This window comes from Cucumis sativus, chromosome 5 (genome assembly GCF_000004075.3).
Source record: "Cucumis sativus cultivar 9930 chromosome 5, Cucumber_9930_V3, whole genome shotgun sequence".
Lineage (NCBI taxonomy): Eukaryota > Viridiplantae > Streptophyta > Magnoliopsida > Cucurbitales > Cucurbitaceae > Cucumis > Cucumis sativus.
Genome location: NC_026659.2, coordinates 7108182 through 7124516, shown reverse-complemented (window position 1 = coordinate 7124516; position 16335 = coordinate 7108182). Strand labels below are relative to the sequence as shown.

The following is a 16335-nucleotide window of genomic DNA, read 5'->3' as shown; positions in this document are numbered from 1 at the left end:
AAAATCTGGCCACCTTGATGTTTCTCTCTAATCTTCTTCAGCTTCCAGATCAGATCACTCCATGGCAGCCAAGGTTCTTCTTCTTCAGCCAATTCTCTCCAATTCTTCCGTATAAAGTTTGATGAAAAACTTGGTACATAAGGAACACTGATCAAATTAAACAATTTGCTTTCTTTTTCTTTTGATGGCCGACGACATATTTTTCTTCACCTCATAATCTTCCACCTTCTACTTTACTACCAACTTGGTGGCCACTCTCAATTCCCAACCTATTATTCACTTAGCAATCTGTTTAACCAATTTTATTTAAGACTTAACTTTATCAACTAATTATTATATTTTACCTAAAACTCTCCAAAATGGCATCGGCTTCGACTTAGTTTCCTTCAAATTTTCTTTGTCCAATCTAATCTTTTTTATCCTTAGCAACCTATTCTTAGAAAACTTTTCCTCAAACAGACCACACTTTCAAATTAAACATTCAATCTCAAATACAGTACTTCAAAAAATAAAAACAAAGCTAGGGTGTACCGTCTAGTTGGATTTAAATCTCCACAATCAAATTTTCTCTTACAACATCCAATTGATCAAATTGATTTCAAATTCATTATAAAGGGTTATTGGTAGCGTGGTTATAACTATTTGATCTTAAACCGTTTAAAGAATTGGATTTGTTCTTACACTCGAAAAATGAAACATTCTATAGTTCGACTCTAAGCCGTGAAAAGAGTAAAATTAGAGTGAAGTACTCAAGAGGAGCTTGGAAGGTTATGTCGAATTATTATAAACTTTTTTGGTGTCAATTTCTCTCTCTCAACTACCTAGTTTTACAATTAATTTGTTCTTAAATTTTATTACTTGAAATTAATTGTAAATTTTGTTCTTGAGATTAATTGTTCTATTTTAAGTTGGTTAAATTTACTTTGCATATTCATGTCCAATTTTGTTATGAAAAATAAAGTTGATGCTTGAATTTGTCTACGTCACTTTATAAGTAGTTTTTGTTGTGAATGCATTTATATAAGATTATTCATTCATTACTTACTAGTAAAAAGTTTGTTAATCTGTTTAATTTGTACAAACTCTATTCAGCCCCTCGTAGCCATATATCAGTTTTACGGTGTATATGATATGTTGCATTCATTATGATTGTATATTTGTTATGTTGCATTGCATACACAAACATGATTCTTAGTAGGGGATCGGACCATGCACTATTATGTATGTTCATGATCAAGTTTCTTTTCATATATAAGCTACACTTCCACAGCTAGCAGGGACCCTCTAGATCCATTAGATCATATGCTTATTTTTGGGGCTAGTATGAAGTATGTATGGTTACACCTCTCTTGTTCCCTTATATGTTAGAGAATTTGTATTGGGTGGCACTATGAAAATATGGTTTAGGAATAGTGGCACCAACTTTTTTCCAATTTTGCAAGTAAGCGAGTTTTAAATTCGGTTGATGTTTTCATTCTTTCTCTTACACCGAAAACAATTTGTTTCTTCAATAACATACGCATTTCTTCTTCTCTTTTTTAAAGACCTTATCATTCTTTCTTATACGAAAAAAAGGATTTGTTCTTCCTAATTCGTAGATTACAATTAGTGTCTAAAATTGCTAAGGGAGTTTCGATCATTCATCTATTCCTTCTTCTTTTTCTTTTATGAATTGCTCAAAATTTATTATTTATTGAAATTAAGGCTACAATTTGTTCTTCCTCATCTCTTTTATATTGTATTAATCTTGATTTGAGGAAATCAATGATGCATTAATTGCAATATGAAATATAAGTTGTTGATGGAAATAACTTAACTTCGCTTGTGATTGTTCTATACTTTTTTCGGTGTGTATTTTGGAGTTCAATCTGATTTCAAATTATTTTGTTTTAATTTTTTAGCTCTGATTCTATTTTGGTTTTAATTTGTATCAGTTTTATATATCAATGTTGTCATGTGTTTATATTATATGGATTAGTTGGTTGATACTTACTACATGATTTTCATTTTGCAGTTCATGGTAGTTAAGGTTAAGTATATAATAAATTATAAATCAAGTGCAATTGTATAAACTAGTGCGTTATTAAGTATATAAATGATTTTACTCAGTATATCATGCATTATCAAGTATATCAACAATATATTAGTAAAATATATTAGCATATCAATAAAGTGAATCATTATCAAGTATATCAATCAAGTTTATAAATGTATATTAATAATGTATCTAGTGTATCAGCAGGACTTCACGTGTATCAAGCGTTCAAATTATTACTGTGTGATGCAGCACATCAAGTGTATCAAACATATATACAACGTGTATCAAGTGTTCAAATTCATTGAGTGTACCAGTGAAGCATAACAAGTTTATCAACAGTGCATCAAATATAACAAACTTGTCATTGAAGCATTTAAATGTATCAAACTAATCAAATGTATCAATGAAACACAACGTGACAGCAAGTTTGTAATTTTCCATTTTCAAATATACATGAGTTTAGGTTTTGACATTTTTGCGAAACCAAAAGTTGTGTGTTATAGGCCTAATTTATTGAACCTATAATAAATGTGTAAGAAGCTCCTAGAATTATAGTGAGTATATTTTAAATACATTAACAAGTTAAGTTATCGTACATCAAACAATAAACATATAAATATTTTAAATACTCGAGTGTGTATCAGACATCAATCAGTAAATACTTGAAGTAACATTTCAAGTGCACTGACAATATATGAAAGTATCGACAATTATATACAACAATAATCAACATTTCAAATGCATCAACAATATCTTACAACTTAAAACATTCGATCAATAATTTATTTTGGAGTAAAAGTGCATGTGTTACATTTCAAGGGTATCAGGTGTGTCAAATGTTCATCAAGAAGATATCAAACGATCAAGAAGAATCAAGTGTGAAAATGAGTATTGTGTATCAAGGTGCTCCAGATGTATCAAAGAGTATCAAGTGCGTCAAGTGTATCAATAAGTATCAGGTATATCAAGAGGTATTAGGTGTATTAAGCGTGTATTAAGTGTATCATGTGTATCAAACGTATATTAGTAACGAAAAAATTTGTGAAATTTTACATCTTGTATATGTGGGCTTTGTTTTTGTCATTTTTGTAAATAATAAATAATGTATGTGTTATAGACTTAATTATTACAACTTGTTTTGTCTTTTTTGTGAGTGCCCCTGTATGTTATACGATTTGATGTTGAATGTGACTTTGACTCGACTAACTGCATTACTCGCTACTCATTAGATGAGTTAGTTTTGCTAAGTCCACCTTTTTCTATCAGGACAAAAAAACTCTTGTTATACGGGTTGATGTTGGATGCGACTTTAGCTCTACTGATTGTATGACCCGCTAATCATCAGATGAGTTAGTTTCGCTTAAGTCCACATCTTTCATTAGAGGCGAAAATGTTTATGTTGAAAGAGTAACCGACTACCACATATTATGAAAGTACAAATTTAAGGTCCCAACCATATGTTTTCATGACATGTTGCATGTGATTGTGCATTTAAGACACTAGCTACCTTATGCGAGTCATTTACTAGGTATATTATACGTTCATCCTACTCTACAAACTTTGCAAGTCATGATACAGCATACGAAGTATAACTGAATGAAATTTAAAGGGTCAACCATCAAACTCTCTGTTTTGGTCTCACTTGCATCCCGCTCCCCTAACGTTTTATTTATAGATTCTAGTGGTAAAAGAAAATTTTGTAATGGTTTAACTACATAGTAAAGAGAAGTTTTGAGGTTTCTTTTCAAAAGATTTTGACCAAAATTTATCTCATACTAAGTAATAATGCGATAAGTATGTCGTTGTAGCTTGGTTATGCTACATCATGATCCGGTCGTTACAGATCGCATAGTAAAATTTAATGTGGGAGATTGCTTAGTAAAATGTAAGAGATTGTTTAATAAAATACAAGTGGCCGTTTAATAGCAGTTGGATGATCATTCAAAAAAAAGTTCGGCGATTCACTTCAACAAACGAAACGAACCCTAAACTCATGCTCAACAGAACGGAAAAACCAACATGCATTAGAGGAGAGGAACAATATACCCTTTACGACACAAGAACGATGAAAAATGTGTAAAAACAAATAACAAAACGGTGGTAAAAAGTTGTCCCAAATGTCGAAGAAGAGAGACAACAAGAGAAGGTAAGATATAAACAGTCAAATGAGAACGACTGAGATTTAAAGGAAACAACCTCTTTTCAAAATTGATGGTAAGCATGGTATTTCACATAACAAAAAGGTCAAGATGAATGATACTAAAGTTCTCAGGAACGGATCAGTCAAATTTCTTTTTATTATTAGTTCATATTTTGAAATTTGCCTCCTTCGGATCCCACAAATTTAGTTTATTCAACTTAATGTTTCTCCCTTAAAAAAACCAAAAAAAAAAAATACAAAAACAAAAAAAAACCCCTTGAATGACAAGAATAAAAAAAGAATGGGAAGTGAATGGATTTTTTTCTAAACAGTTACTAGACATAAAAATCATTGTCATTTCTGTGTTTACATCACCAATGCAGACTGACCACCAAATTCACTTGGCAGCCACTCCATACAAAATTACAAGGAATAATCATCTTTAAGGATTGGATTACAATTATTCTCCAACAATTCTCATATAACATTGCACTACTCACACTTGGAACCCTTTTCCCTGTTAAAAAAAATTAGATTTCATTGTATTCAATGAAGAAATGGGATTTTATTAAATCCATCTTCTGTTTTGGCATCTAACTCATCACAATGAGATTATAAAGCATCAACATAATACTAATCCAATTTTGATTTTCACAGTATCTTCAGGATTGCCTCGATGTTTTGTTTTTCCTCTTTCTTTCTTCTCTCCCTTTTATCTTTGTTCTTCCCCCTGTTTCCATTCAATAATCGATATCTTTCCTTGTTAAACTAATAGATTTGTTATGTCGGGAAATGGAAAATTTTTCTCTAGAACAACTGGAAGAGTAAGCTGGTCGAGCCATCACCAAATGTACGGAGTTCTGCAGGCTTTACCAGTGCTCGGCAAAGAGGGCAAGTCCTTTCTCTTTCAAACCTGAAAAAGCAAGTACTCCAACGGTGAATGAAAGTGCAATGACATTTTGTAACAACTGAAACTAATTCCTAATATGGCACTAATTTTGTCTATTACATTTCCAGTCAAAACAATCCCTGCTATTACTAATCAACATTCATGGGGGGTTCTCCATTTTTTTCATTGATCATCCCGTCTCTGTGGATTAATGTAGGAGTGTGGCATATAGATGTATTTGAAAAACTCCATTTTAGTTGGATACAACCGATTCCCTGATGCTAATAATAAGAGTGATATTATGAAATTGTAATCACCTCAAAAATTAATAACTCCTAACGAATGATAAGATGAAACACATGAAGATGGTGTGGGATTGTAACGTTTGAAGCCTAAAAGGGTTTTTGAATATGCAAGACACTTGAAACAGCACCATTACTTTGTAGTTTCTATAATATGCATGAACATATTTGGAGGGGAAGTAGGAAGACCATAAATTGAAGACATTTTAAAACAAACTCTAAACTTCTTCCCTGATCCCTGGGGCACAACATCATAAGGTTGTTTACATTATTTCTTCTTTTAGAGAATTGATAAGTTTGCAATCATTCCTAGAAAAGGTTAAATTTTGTTGTTTATCGTTTGCTTTGGTTATTCTTTATTTTTATTACTTTTTGGGTAGGCAACAAGAGAAGTGAAATCATCATACTCACCACTCAGAAACACAATCTTCACAGAAGATGTGCTTACAACGTAATAGAATTGGAGCATTCATCTTCTCCTGGCAAATAGCACAGAGATCTCCCGCAGCATTTACCTGCAATGGAGTAAAATTGAGTATATGGAAAACTTAAAAGAACGGAATTAATGTATGAAGTTTCTCCTCTTCGATAATATAACATAATGCTGAAGAAATCACAAGGCAGAAATTTTTATGAGCATAGAGACAATACAAATATAATCAATCAACCATGTACATGACAATATTAAAGTAACATTTCCTGTTCCATGTTCAGGACCGGGGCCAATCGTCAAATTATTACATTGACTTTTTGCCTCTTGATGCATTAAAAAAATGAAAATAACAAATCAGAAAGAAGTATCTCCTGACGTGCAACCAGATGTTAGCAAGCAAAAGCAGCTACGTTGAGATAAAATAAAAAAGTAAATTGCACCTGTAGTTGTAGCCCAAAACTTTCATTGAAAATACGGTTTTAAGATAAACGACTAGAACTTGGTTAACAAATAAATTCCAAAATCGAGTAACATAACCATCCAAATGGACACCAAAAGATGTTCAAAAAGAGCCACTCCAATCAGCAAGAATTATGAAGGGAAGGTATCAAAGATTAAAAATAAATAAAAAAAAACAAAAATGAGGTGCATGTTGATGAACTAAAAGATGCATTTGATTCGTTACTTGAATGATCAATTATATGATACCCTTCACAATCAATTCAAACAATCCAATCTATCATGTATAGGTCTAAGCACTACAAGGAATACATATGAGCAGTGCTGAGTGCACATAGTAGATGACTTCTAAATAACGAGTGACATTCTAGAAAAAATATTAAACAAGATAAATGAGCTCACTTCTTTTCCCTAGGACAACTAGAAATGTGTAGATCTAAGAAGCACCGACACTCCTAGAAAGGCCAAATTTCAGTGTCGGACACGTTTCCAACACCGACATGCCCCCCGACACTCAAGCTGGCATGTTGATTATTTTTTTTTAATTTCAGACACGGCCCCGACATGACTGGAAAAAACACAAAGAAAAGGTTAGAAAAGCCCATTAGCCCGGCCCAAAAATTATTAGGTAATTTTTTAAATTTTATCTTTTCAAATTTTTTTCACACATTTCTCCTCTCTTTGCCGATTTATCCAAATTCTCACCACCAACCCTCTCTACCTAACCTGCTCGCTGGACTCCGCCCATCTCTGCCGTGACTTGTTATGTCTTATGGTTCTAAACTTGTATTTTGATGTTTTTAATTGGAATATTTCACAATATGTTTATATGCATCAAATATATTTAATTCTTTTAATAAATAAATTGACGTGTCGTATCCTACTTTTTTGAAAAATGGTGCGTCGCCATGTCGGTGTCTGTATTTATGCTTCCTAGGTGTAAATCCTCAATTACTGCCTTTTCACGTGCTAATTTGAGTACAGAAAATTGGTCGAGTGACATCAAATACCTTTTACTCTTACAGACGTTAATTTCCATATAATTTTGTGTAATGAATCAGTCATGAAATTTCAGCAGGTACAAATTATAAGTCCCCACCACCAAGAAAGATAAGAGGGGGCATTGATATAATTCATCTAAAAGAAAATCAAGGCCATTTTTCTCCCACCAGATCTAGTAGCCAGTAGGCTAATAATACTATCACAAATCCATGAAAAAGTAAGAAGGGGATCCCATTAACAAGAATTATAAGAGAGGATGACTTGTAACATTAAAAACATTAAGAGAGACATTCAATCGTCCCAAAGTGTTCAACAAATACTCTTTTAAAATAGTGGTGTAAAGTCATATGCAAGGAAAGACACAAAGCTCTTTTAAAGAAGATGTCAAATGAGACTACCAACAGACAGAATAAGTGTACTTGCCTGTTCTGATGTGGCATATGATCCATAATGGACTTCTTTTTGTGATAGAGCCTTAAATGCAGTAACAAATGATTGAATCTATAGAGGAAACAAGGAAAAGAAGATTTTGAACATTAGCTTCAAATAATAATATATTAAATTGTAAGTACTCATTCAGGAGTATAAATATTCACATTATTTTAGAGCAAGAAACAAAACTTTTCATGGAGAAAAAACTAAAACACGATGATAAAAGGCACACCTTCTCAACAACAGATGTTAGCTTGAAAGTTAAATACAATCCTGTTGTCAATGATGAAAAGAGGCTCCCTTGATCTTTATTCAAGAAGAATCGGTACCATACAGGTGTTGGTAATAATGCACGGTACAATAGAAGAGTGTATTCCACAAGAGTTAAAATTTGACCCTGAACAAATTAATTGCAGATATTTCAATTATATTTGTTAAAATGAGATAGACACACGCCATATGATTGAGCTAATTTTGAGAACTCATAATACCTGCCGACGAAAATTGTGGCCTCTGCCATTCTTGTAGTAAATAAGAAGAAAACATTTGAGAGCCATTGCAAACTGCCTCACCATTGTATCTGACAATACAATACAATCAAAAGCCAGAGCCAAAAGAGTTATGACTTATGAGTATATCGAAATCAAACTTTGAAAAATAGCAAAGAAAATTGTGAGAGAAATACAACAATAGGAGGAAGGTAGAACAATCTAAAAACAAAAAAACAAAAGAAACCAAATTATCATTCTATCACTTTTTTGCAATTATCCGCATTCCAATTGGTGAAAGATTCAAACATATAGCAAAAAGGTAACAAACAATCTTCCGTCCTTGTGATATCACCATTCAGGCTATCTAATTGGAAATAGCACTTCACACTTACAGTCAGATTGCAGACCACATAATAGGCCAAGAATAAATTTTGCATACATCTTCCAGAGCTACATTCATATGTCAATTCAATCAGTAAGAAACTTTATAAGCCAAAGCAGGGAAAAACCAGTACCGTTGACCAAAATGATGAACAAGGCATGCCAAAAAGGTGGAACAGTCTTTGGTGGAAGCATGACTAAGGGGTATAGAAGATCGTCACTATGACACCACCAGTAAATCCCAATTACATGAACCAAAAATGTAATGGAAGTTCCAGCAAGGACAGAAATTCTCCTCTCCCCCTAAAAAAGAGGACCAAAAAGAAAGAAACTTCAGTATAATCTCTTGCAAGTGAATTCTCATTTCTCAATGAACTAGAAAAAGAAATCAAGTTCTAATAGATAAAATGAAGTCTGGGTTTAGGTTTATGCCACCTTTAGAGCAGTCTGTTTCTTGACAATATCATTTGACTTATACATAACAGCTGATATCCAAATTGTGATGAAAAACCCTGGAAATATACAAGAAAATAAGTTCTCAAGATTCAGAAGAATGTTACAGGCTTACAGCAAGAGACTAAAAAGCAGAAGACAATGAAATTTAAGAAAAAAAAAAGGAAAAAAAGTTGATCATTAGATGGGTATGTGATTATACCAAATAATACTGTAGTACTGTAACTCCCTTTGGTTAGGTAATAGACGATAATTAATGTATATGTCGACTACCAAACAAACATGTCCAAAAATATGTTTCAAAGTTTTATGGAAAAGTGACATCTCCAAACCAAATGATCTGATGCTACCATAACTGTAGCCACACTATTCCTCTACTCCTTTCTCAACACCTTCTTCCCCAATTCCAAGAGCTTCATTTTCAACACATATTTGATCCTCCAATACATGATATATGTGCTAGTAGTAGAAACCAATTATCAAAAACGTTAATTAAGTTATTTTTCTCCACCTGACTTTACTTCTAAAAATACAGTAAACTAGTTCTGACGCTGTTTCAACTTTTTGGAAGATTTTGTCACTACCTCTTACAACACCCACGTTGCAAGAAATCCTATAACATACTACAGTGGCTTTTAGAGCTACAGTGATACAATGGCAGTACTAAAGCATGGAAAAAACACATCAAGTACAATTTATCACACCAAACCAAAATTCACATGATCAAACCTCATCCTCTGCAATCAAGTTGTAAGTGAGCTAAAAAGTACAGGGACTAACGGAGTTAAATGTTAATAGATTTAACGGAAGTCCCAAGTAAACTATGGCCAGCAACCTCACTTATTTGTATCTTAACAAGGAGCAGTAACAACCAAGTTAGCTGTTGAAATTCAGAACCAACACTCGAATGACATTTGATACTGACAATCTATAATCTATTCAAAGTGATCCCATAGTGTAAAAGGCAATGAAATTCAAAACAATTGTTGAACTACCAAGAGGGAACGCAAAAGAGAGCACCTTCTAAATGCTGACGGATAAATACAATCAGCAATAGCAAAGAGAATGGAAGAATTTGTTCAATCCATCTGGCAACCTGCTGAATATCATATCTCTGGTAAGAAGAATCTCTATTGACACTCTCTTCCATTCCATTTCCAGATTCTCCATCAACACGAGTGCCTCCAGGTTGAATAGACGAAGAAGTAGTAGACACCAATGGAACTCGTTCCTCATCAGGGGATTCCGGCTGATCCCCAGAAACAGGGAGTCTACCATTTTGCTCATAAACAACCTGATTTGGCAACAAGGCCCTGGGAGAAGGATCTTGCTCACCAGACCCAATAATCCTTATGGAAACCTCCCCAGAAGGGATAGTATTAGCGGAAGAAGTTGTAACAGAAGAAGTTGTAACAGAAGAAGGAGAAGAAGAAGGAGAAGAAGTGTGTATCAAGTGATTCTGATTTTGAGAAAAAACCCGCAAATCAGGAGTAGCAGCAGCGTTAATTACAGGGTCGGATTCATGACGAACAGCCCTAGTGGGAAGAATTCCAGAGTAATCCAAGATGACAGACAAAGGGGAACGGAAGAAATTGAGAGAAGGGAGGGATAAGGCAAATCTGGAGGAAGAACGAGCAGTTGTGGGTGAAGAAGAATTGGAGTAAGGATCAGAATTGGAAGGCGAAGTCTCCATTTTCAGAGAGGCCCAAAGTGAAGAAAAGCCCTAACCTTCGAACTTCCCCGTGGTTACCGAATCGACCCTTCGAAATCCCACCAGAGAAAAAGGAGAAAAAGGAGAAATGGGAGGAAAAAGAGGCGGATGGAGATGGGTCGGAGGGTCGCCGGTGAGATTTGGGGAAGGGGAGAAGAAGAAGAAGAAGAAGAAGAAGAAAAAAAACGGAGAACTGAAATGGAAAATGAAAGGCAATAGTGAAATGGGAAGGAGTGGCACGTGGAAGGCGAGTGGTATTGGCACAAAGAATGCGACTTTTTCAGCTCATTGCCTAAAACCCTCTCTTCAAGAGTCGGTGACACATACATAGAAAGGAGAGACCCTTGAAGTGTTACTCAAGAAATATATAATTCAATTCATTTCATAATTATTATTAAATTATAGAGAGAAAAACAAATATCTATTTGTTTCTCTAATTATTGACCAAAACCAATACTTCCATGCAAAATAATACAACACTTATCATCTTACACTTTAACATATATTCATCCATATCCTAAATGGACAAAAAATAATGGAAAAAATCAAACTCTAATGTTATTACACTATATTCATACTCCTCAAATTTTGGATAGTAAAATGGGTTCCACAAAAAAAAAAAAATAGCAAATTTACAGGTTTTCATTTAATATAATAAATGACCAAAATTAATTTAAATTAAAATCATAAAAAATAAAAAATAAGAAATAGGCTGCTACAAATAAAATGTCTTTTATAACGCTACTCTACTAAAAAAACTCACATCCCAAATACGATTATTCTAAAACCCAAAATATCTCATAATTGAATCTCACTTCCTAACCACAATCATTTCCACCCTCCCCTAATTTTTCCGTGCCAAAACAATCAAAGTAGTTAAAAGCCATCAAATCCCTTCCCCCAAACTTGTTCGTCTTCTTCATCTCCATTGAAACCAATTTCAAAATCTTCCTTCATTCATCTTCTTCATTCCGTAAAGTGTCATGTTCCCAAAAAAATCTTCCCATCTGAAGGAAAAGCCTCTAGGTTATGTTTCTGGATGAACATAAAGTTTGATTTGCTTTTCTTTTTTTGTTTAGTTGCGGTTCCTACAAGTTAGTTAAATTGATGGTTAAAAACACATAGTCAATTACCTTGACTGTGTCCCCAATCCTTGTTGATATTATAATATACATATGTGATAGAATTGGAGGACGAAAAAATTTTACCTTGATAGACAGATACAAACAGTCACTCACCACCAAGAATTGATTGTGATAGTATCTATCGAATTTCAATACACAAGATAGAAGGAAAAAAATTAATATATTAACAAAACTTTATAGTCTTTGCTCGTTATAAAGTCATAATAAAAACTTATTTGTTACAGTTCTATTATTGTCTTTTAGGTGTATAACATACACAACATTTTAAAATGTTAAAAGATGTATTACATATAATAGAATTAACATGTAAATCATGTTAAACAAATAAGATATAGTCTAAAAATTAATTTAATACAACATTAAAATAATAAGAACGATAAATATAAATATTTCTTAATAAAAATGCATATTTTTTAAAGTTGTTAAAAGAATACATTTTTTCGAAATCTAACTAAAAAAATATAATAATAATTTCTTAAATATATACTTTTGGAAACCTTAGTAAATAAATATATAAAGATTTATTAAACACATATATAAATTAGTTTAATACAACTTTAATATAATAGAAAGAAATAAGATAAATAAATATATTTCGAAATTTTGGAAATCTAATTGAAAAGATATTATGAATTCCTTAAATATATATTTTTTGAAATCTTTCGTAAATGAATCTATAAAAATTTATTAAGGATAGATATTTAGTTAGGATATAGTCTAAGAATATTAAGGATAGAGATTCTACCAAGAAAATTCGAGTAAATATTTGATCATTCGATTAGGATATAATCCATAACCAATTGAGCAAAATATTTCATTAATTCGGTCACCTTTCAATATTTGATACGTCTAAAATACAGAAAGTCAAAGTCTTGTTTATCTTAAAATTAGGGATAAAATAAAAATTATCAAAAAGTCATACATGTGCGTGTCAATATTTTGCTAAAAATCTTATTCCACATGAATTTTGCTATATTTCCAACCGTGACCTCTAATTTTGCTATTCCTGCAAATATCTGTGATGTATCTGATCTTCATGTGATAGTTTTCATCTTAGAAAACTAGCACTTTCTTATGGATTGTTAGGTGATTGAAAAGTAAAGACATAATGGATTGAAAATGTATAAATATGCAATGTATTAAAGAATATAGGTCTTAGGCCACTATACAATATGAACAAATTCATTACAAAGAAATACAAAAATGAAAAGAATAGAAATGGCGTTACAAGTTAGATGAAAATAGAAGATGGACTCTTCTCTACTCAAACCTTAAGCTTTCACCTACAAACTTGTTGGAGAAGAGAAAGAAAGACTTTACAAACAGTGGAAAGGATAGTTCTTTCCACCATGCTGAGGGTTCGGTCCATTCAGGCACTCTTTTAACAGTCCATTCAAACTTTGCTCTCGTTTCTTGGTGAGGATGGAGTCCTTTTTATAGGCAGATCCGAGTAAGAAACTTCTATTCTCCTAAACATTTCAGCGTTGAAAATTGCCTGTGTCAAGTCATATCAACTCCATCTACCATTTGTCTTCCAGCAAACCTCTTTTCGTATGTTGATAAGATCTTCTCACGTAATCATCATGCGAGTTCTTCTACGATTCGCTAGCTTCTTCTTTTGTTCATATCCTGCGTTAAGACAACAAAAACAGGGTGAAACAGGCATGGATGCTTATGTAAAGTGTAATTCTAAATATTTATGAATTTGAATATAAGCTACACATTTTGACACTTTCTTATGCATTTTGGTCTCATTATTCTCTCAAAAAAGATATAATAACTTGTATATCTACAAGTCATTAGTGTTCGATTGATAAAGTATATAAAAATTCGTTATTATAGCTCCTTTTATTAGAATAATGAAGCTAAAACGCATAAGAAGATGATCAAAATGTCTTACTTATATTGTAAATTCATAAGTATTTAGAAATACATCTTACATAAGCATTACGCTTGTTTTACGTGATTACAATGACTAAATGCAAGATAAGTAAGTAGGAAGAAGTTGGTGAATTGCAGGAAACATCTCACCCAAAGAAAAAGTGATGGAAACTCGTCTGACGAATAACATCATCACGTGAGGAACCACATCATCACACGATGAAGGTTCACTAGAAGACAAGAATGGTAGTTGGACTTGATGTGACTTCATAAGGCTGCAATCAGCGTTGACAATCTTAGAAGAACAGAAGTTTCTCGTTGAAAGTTGCCTATAGAAAGACTTCATCTCCGCCAAGAGAAGAAGGTCTAAATGGACCCAAGAGGAGCCTACATGGGCCAGGGAGACGACAATATGGGAAAAAGGCATGAATAGGTCATTCCCTAGAGAGGGAGTGGTAGAAAGGAATAGCCTTTTCGTCATCTATAACGTTTTCTTCTTCTTCTCCAATCAGTGTAAAAGTGAGAGCTTAGCCTCTAAGTAGGCAAGATTCGATACTTCCATTACCCCCTAAATTGTAATATTTTTCCACTTTTCTTTCTCTCCATTTTTTGTACTTGTATTTTCCTATAATATATGTTGTTCATATTGTACAATTGCCAAAGGCCTACATTTTTTACATATACTACAGGTTTATAACTTTTCAAACCATCATTTCTTAACTCCTCACTTGTCAATGTGTTATTAGTAGTTGGGTTTGTGAAAAGTTCTTAATAAGGAGTCTAGCTTATAACTCTTATTGCATTAGTTAAGTTATATTCATCGTTTCTCCAGCGTTAATCGCCAACTACTCAAGAAAGCAAGTATGCAAGGATAAGGCTAATGTGTCCAAGGAGGAGTTTGGCGACAAACTCCACCTTGGCGAGATAACTTTCAACGTTTGAGAGGTTGTTGTCCTTAAACAAGAAATTTTATAAGTGTTATATGTGAATTATTCTAGATATACCTTATCTAATCACGCACAGTGATTTGCATTCTGAAAGGTGAGCAAGTGTAGCGTTTAAATACTTCGAGAGAAGATCGCCTTAATCATGAGTTGATTGTGCAAGTTAGATCGCATCGAAGCTCTCACATTGCTTAATCCTCTAATAATGCGTAGATATTCCTTCACCTTTTTCTCGCATACAAGTTAGTCCACAATTTCATCATACATTCATTCATTCCCTTTTACAGATTCTCTCGGCGTACATAAGTAGTTTTAATCTCGATTTTGATTATTTTATACTTTATTTAATTAATTCTTTTATACTACCCAGATGATAAGTAAGTCCTAGAACTAGTGTCTTGAATCAATTTCTTGTGTTTGACTCTGGATCATCTAGGTAAACCTATTGTCTCGCTTTCACTTTGGTAAGCAGTAGGAAAACTTTTACTCAACGAGGATTCAATGGTTATGCGATGAAGAGGTACATAGTGAGTCCTTCGCACACAATGATCATGACCAATAACATATAGCATAGACTACAATAACAATACGAATCCACAAGACCATTGGTGGAGATGGAATTCAAGTGTTTTAAGTGGATTTCATGCATTTTGTGGCTAAACGGGAGCTGGCGAGTTTTGGAGATTAGTTTAAATAAGGAGAAAAGGTCAAGCAAGAATAAGGTTATTATGAGATTTTGCTAAAGAAATTACTCAGGTGTTGTTAAGGAGTTTTTCGAAAAGAAGAAGGGTTTCAACAAGACATTTTGAGCAAAAGGGAAATGTAGTATAGTGATTAATTTTTCAAGAAATTGTTCAAAGATTTAAAAATCTTTCTTTCTATTTTCTATGTAGTTATGCTAATCTGTGAAGCATGTATTACTTTGTTAATGTCTATAAGAAAGTTTCTTAAGCTGAGTTTTTATGTGATGTTTGATGATTGTATAATATGACCGAGAGTAAACCATTAGTCATAATATTCATATCAATGAGCTAGCTAATTATGTGCACATAATGAGTCAAGACAACCATGGGGTGGGTGGACCACATGGCGATGATAGTAACCAATGCAGTCGTGTTAGTGGTCTGAGCAACGAGAAGTGAATTAATGAAATCCCAGAAGATGCTAATGATGATGCAGTTATCACAGTAGTCTATTCGTGGTAATGATTCACGTTCTTGGCAAAAGAAGTAGTGGAGAATTAAGGTTTTATGTGATTTATGAAATGAGGTGTTGACTTTAAGTTCTCCAAAGGTTTTCAAAACTATCACTCACTAAGTCATTGACCTACGTTTTAAGTTTTTCCCTTTCTTAGGATTCAGGCATGAAGTTAAGTTTGGGTTAAATAAAGCAAGCAAATTAGGTTATTAAAGGTTAAAAGTTGTGAAGGCTTTAGATTTTCTTTGTTTAGCTTTTGTATTAAGAATTTGTATCTTGTACTATTATAGAACTCATGCGTTCAAGTTAATAAGAGTTGTCGTTTGCATTACTAAAGTTGTTGTGGTTTTGCTATTTCTGTTATGTTTTGAATCGCATATTTGTTTAAAGTTCAGAGAATCAAGTCACCTTCTATTCCACACGGCAAGTAAGGACCC

General features: G+C 33.0%; 1 protein-coding gene across 1 annotated transcript; it reads right to left on the bottom strand.

Annotated features, from left to right (window-relative positions):
- Positions 1-4471: 4471 nt before the first annotated feature.
- LOC101207430 (E3 ubiquitin-protein ligase RNFT1) lies at positions 4472-11026 on the bottom strand. The gene is made up of 8 exons (XM_004146380.3): positions 10041-11026; positions 9003-9079; positions 8702-8870; positions 8187-8275; positions 7928-8092; positions 7687-7764; positions 5781-5884; positions 4472-5091 (listed from the first exon to the last, which is right to left on the bottom strand). Exons 1-8 carry the CDS (start codon positions 10711-10713, stop codon positions 4986-4988), a joined length of 1461 nt encoding a protein of 486 aa, XP_004146428.1. The 5' UTR covers positions 10714-11026; the 3' UTR covers positions 4472-4985.
- Between the last annotated feature and the right edge of the window lie 5309 nt (positions 11027-16335).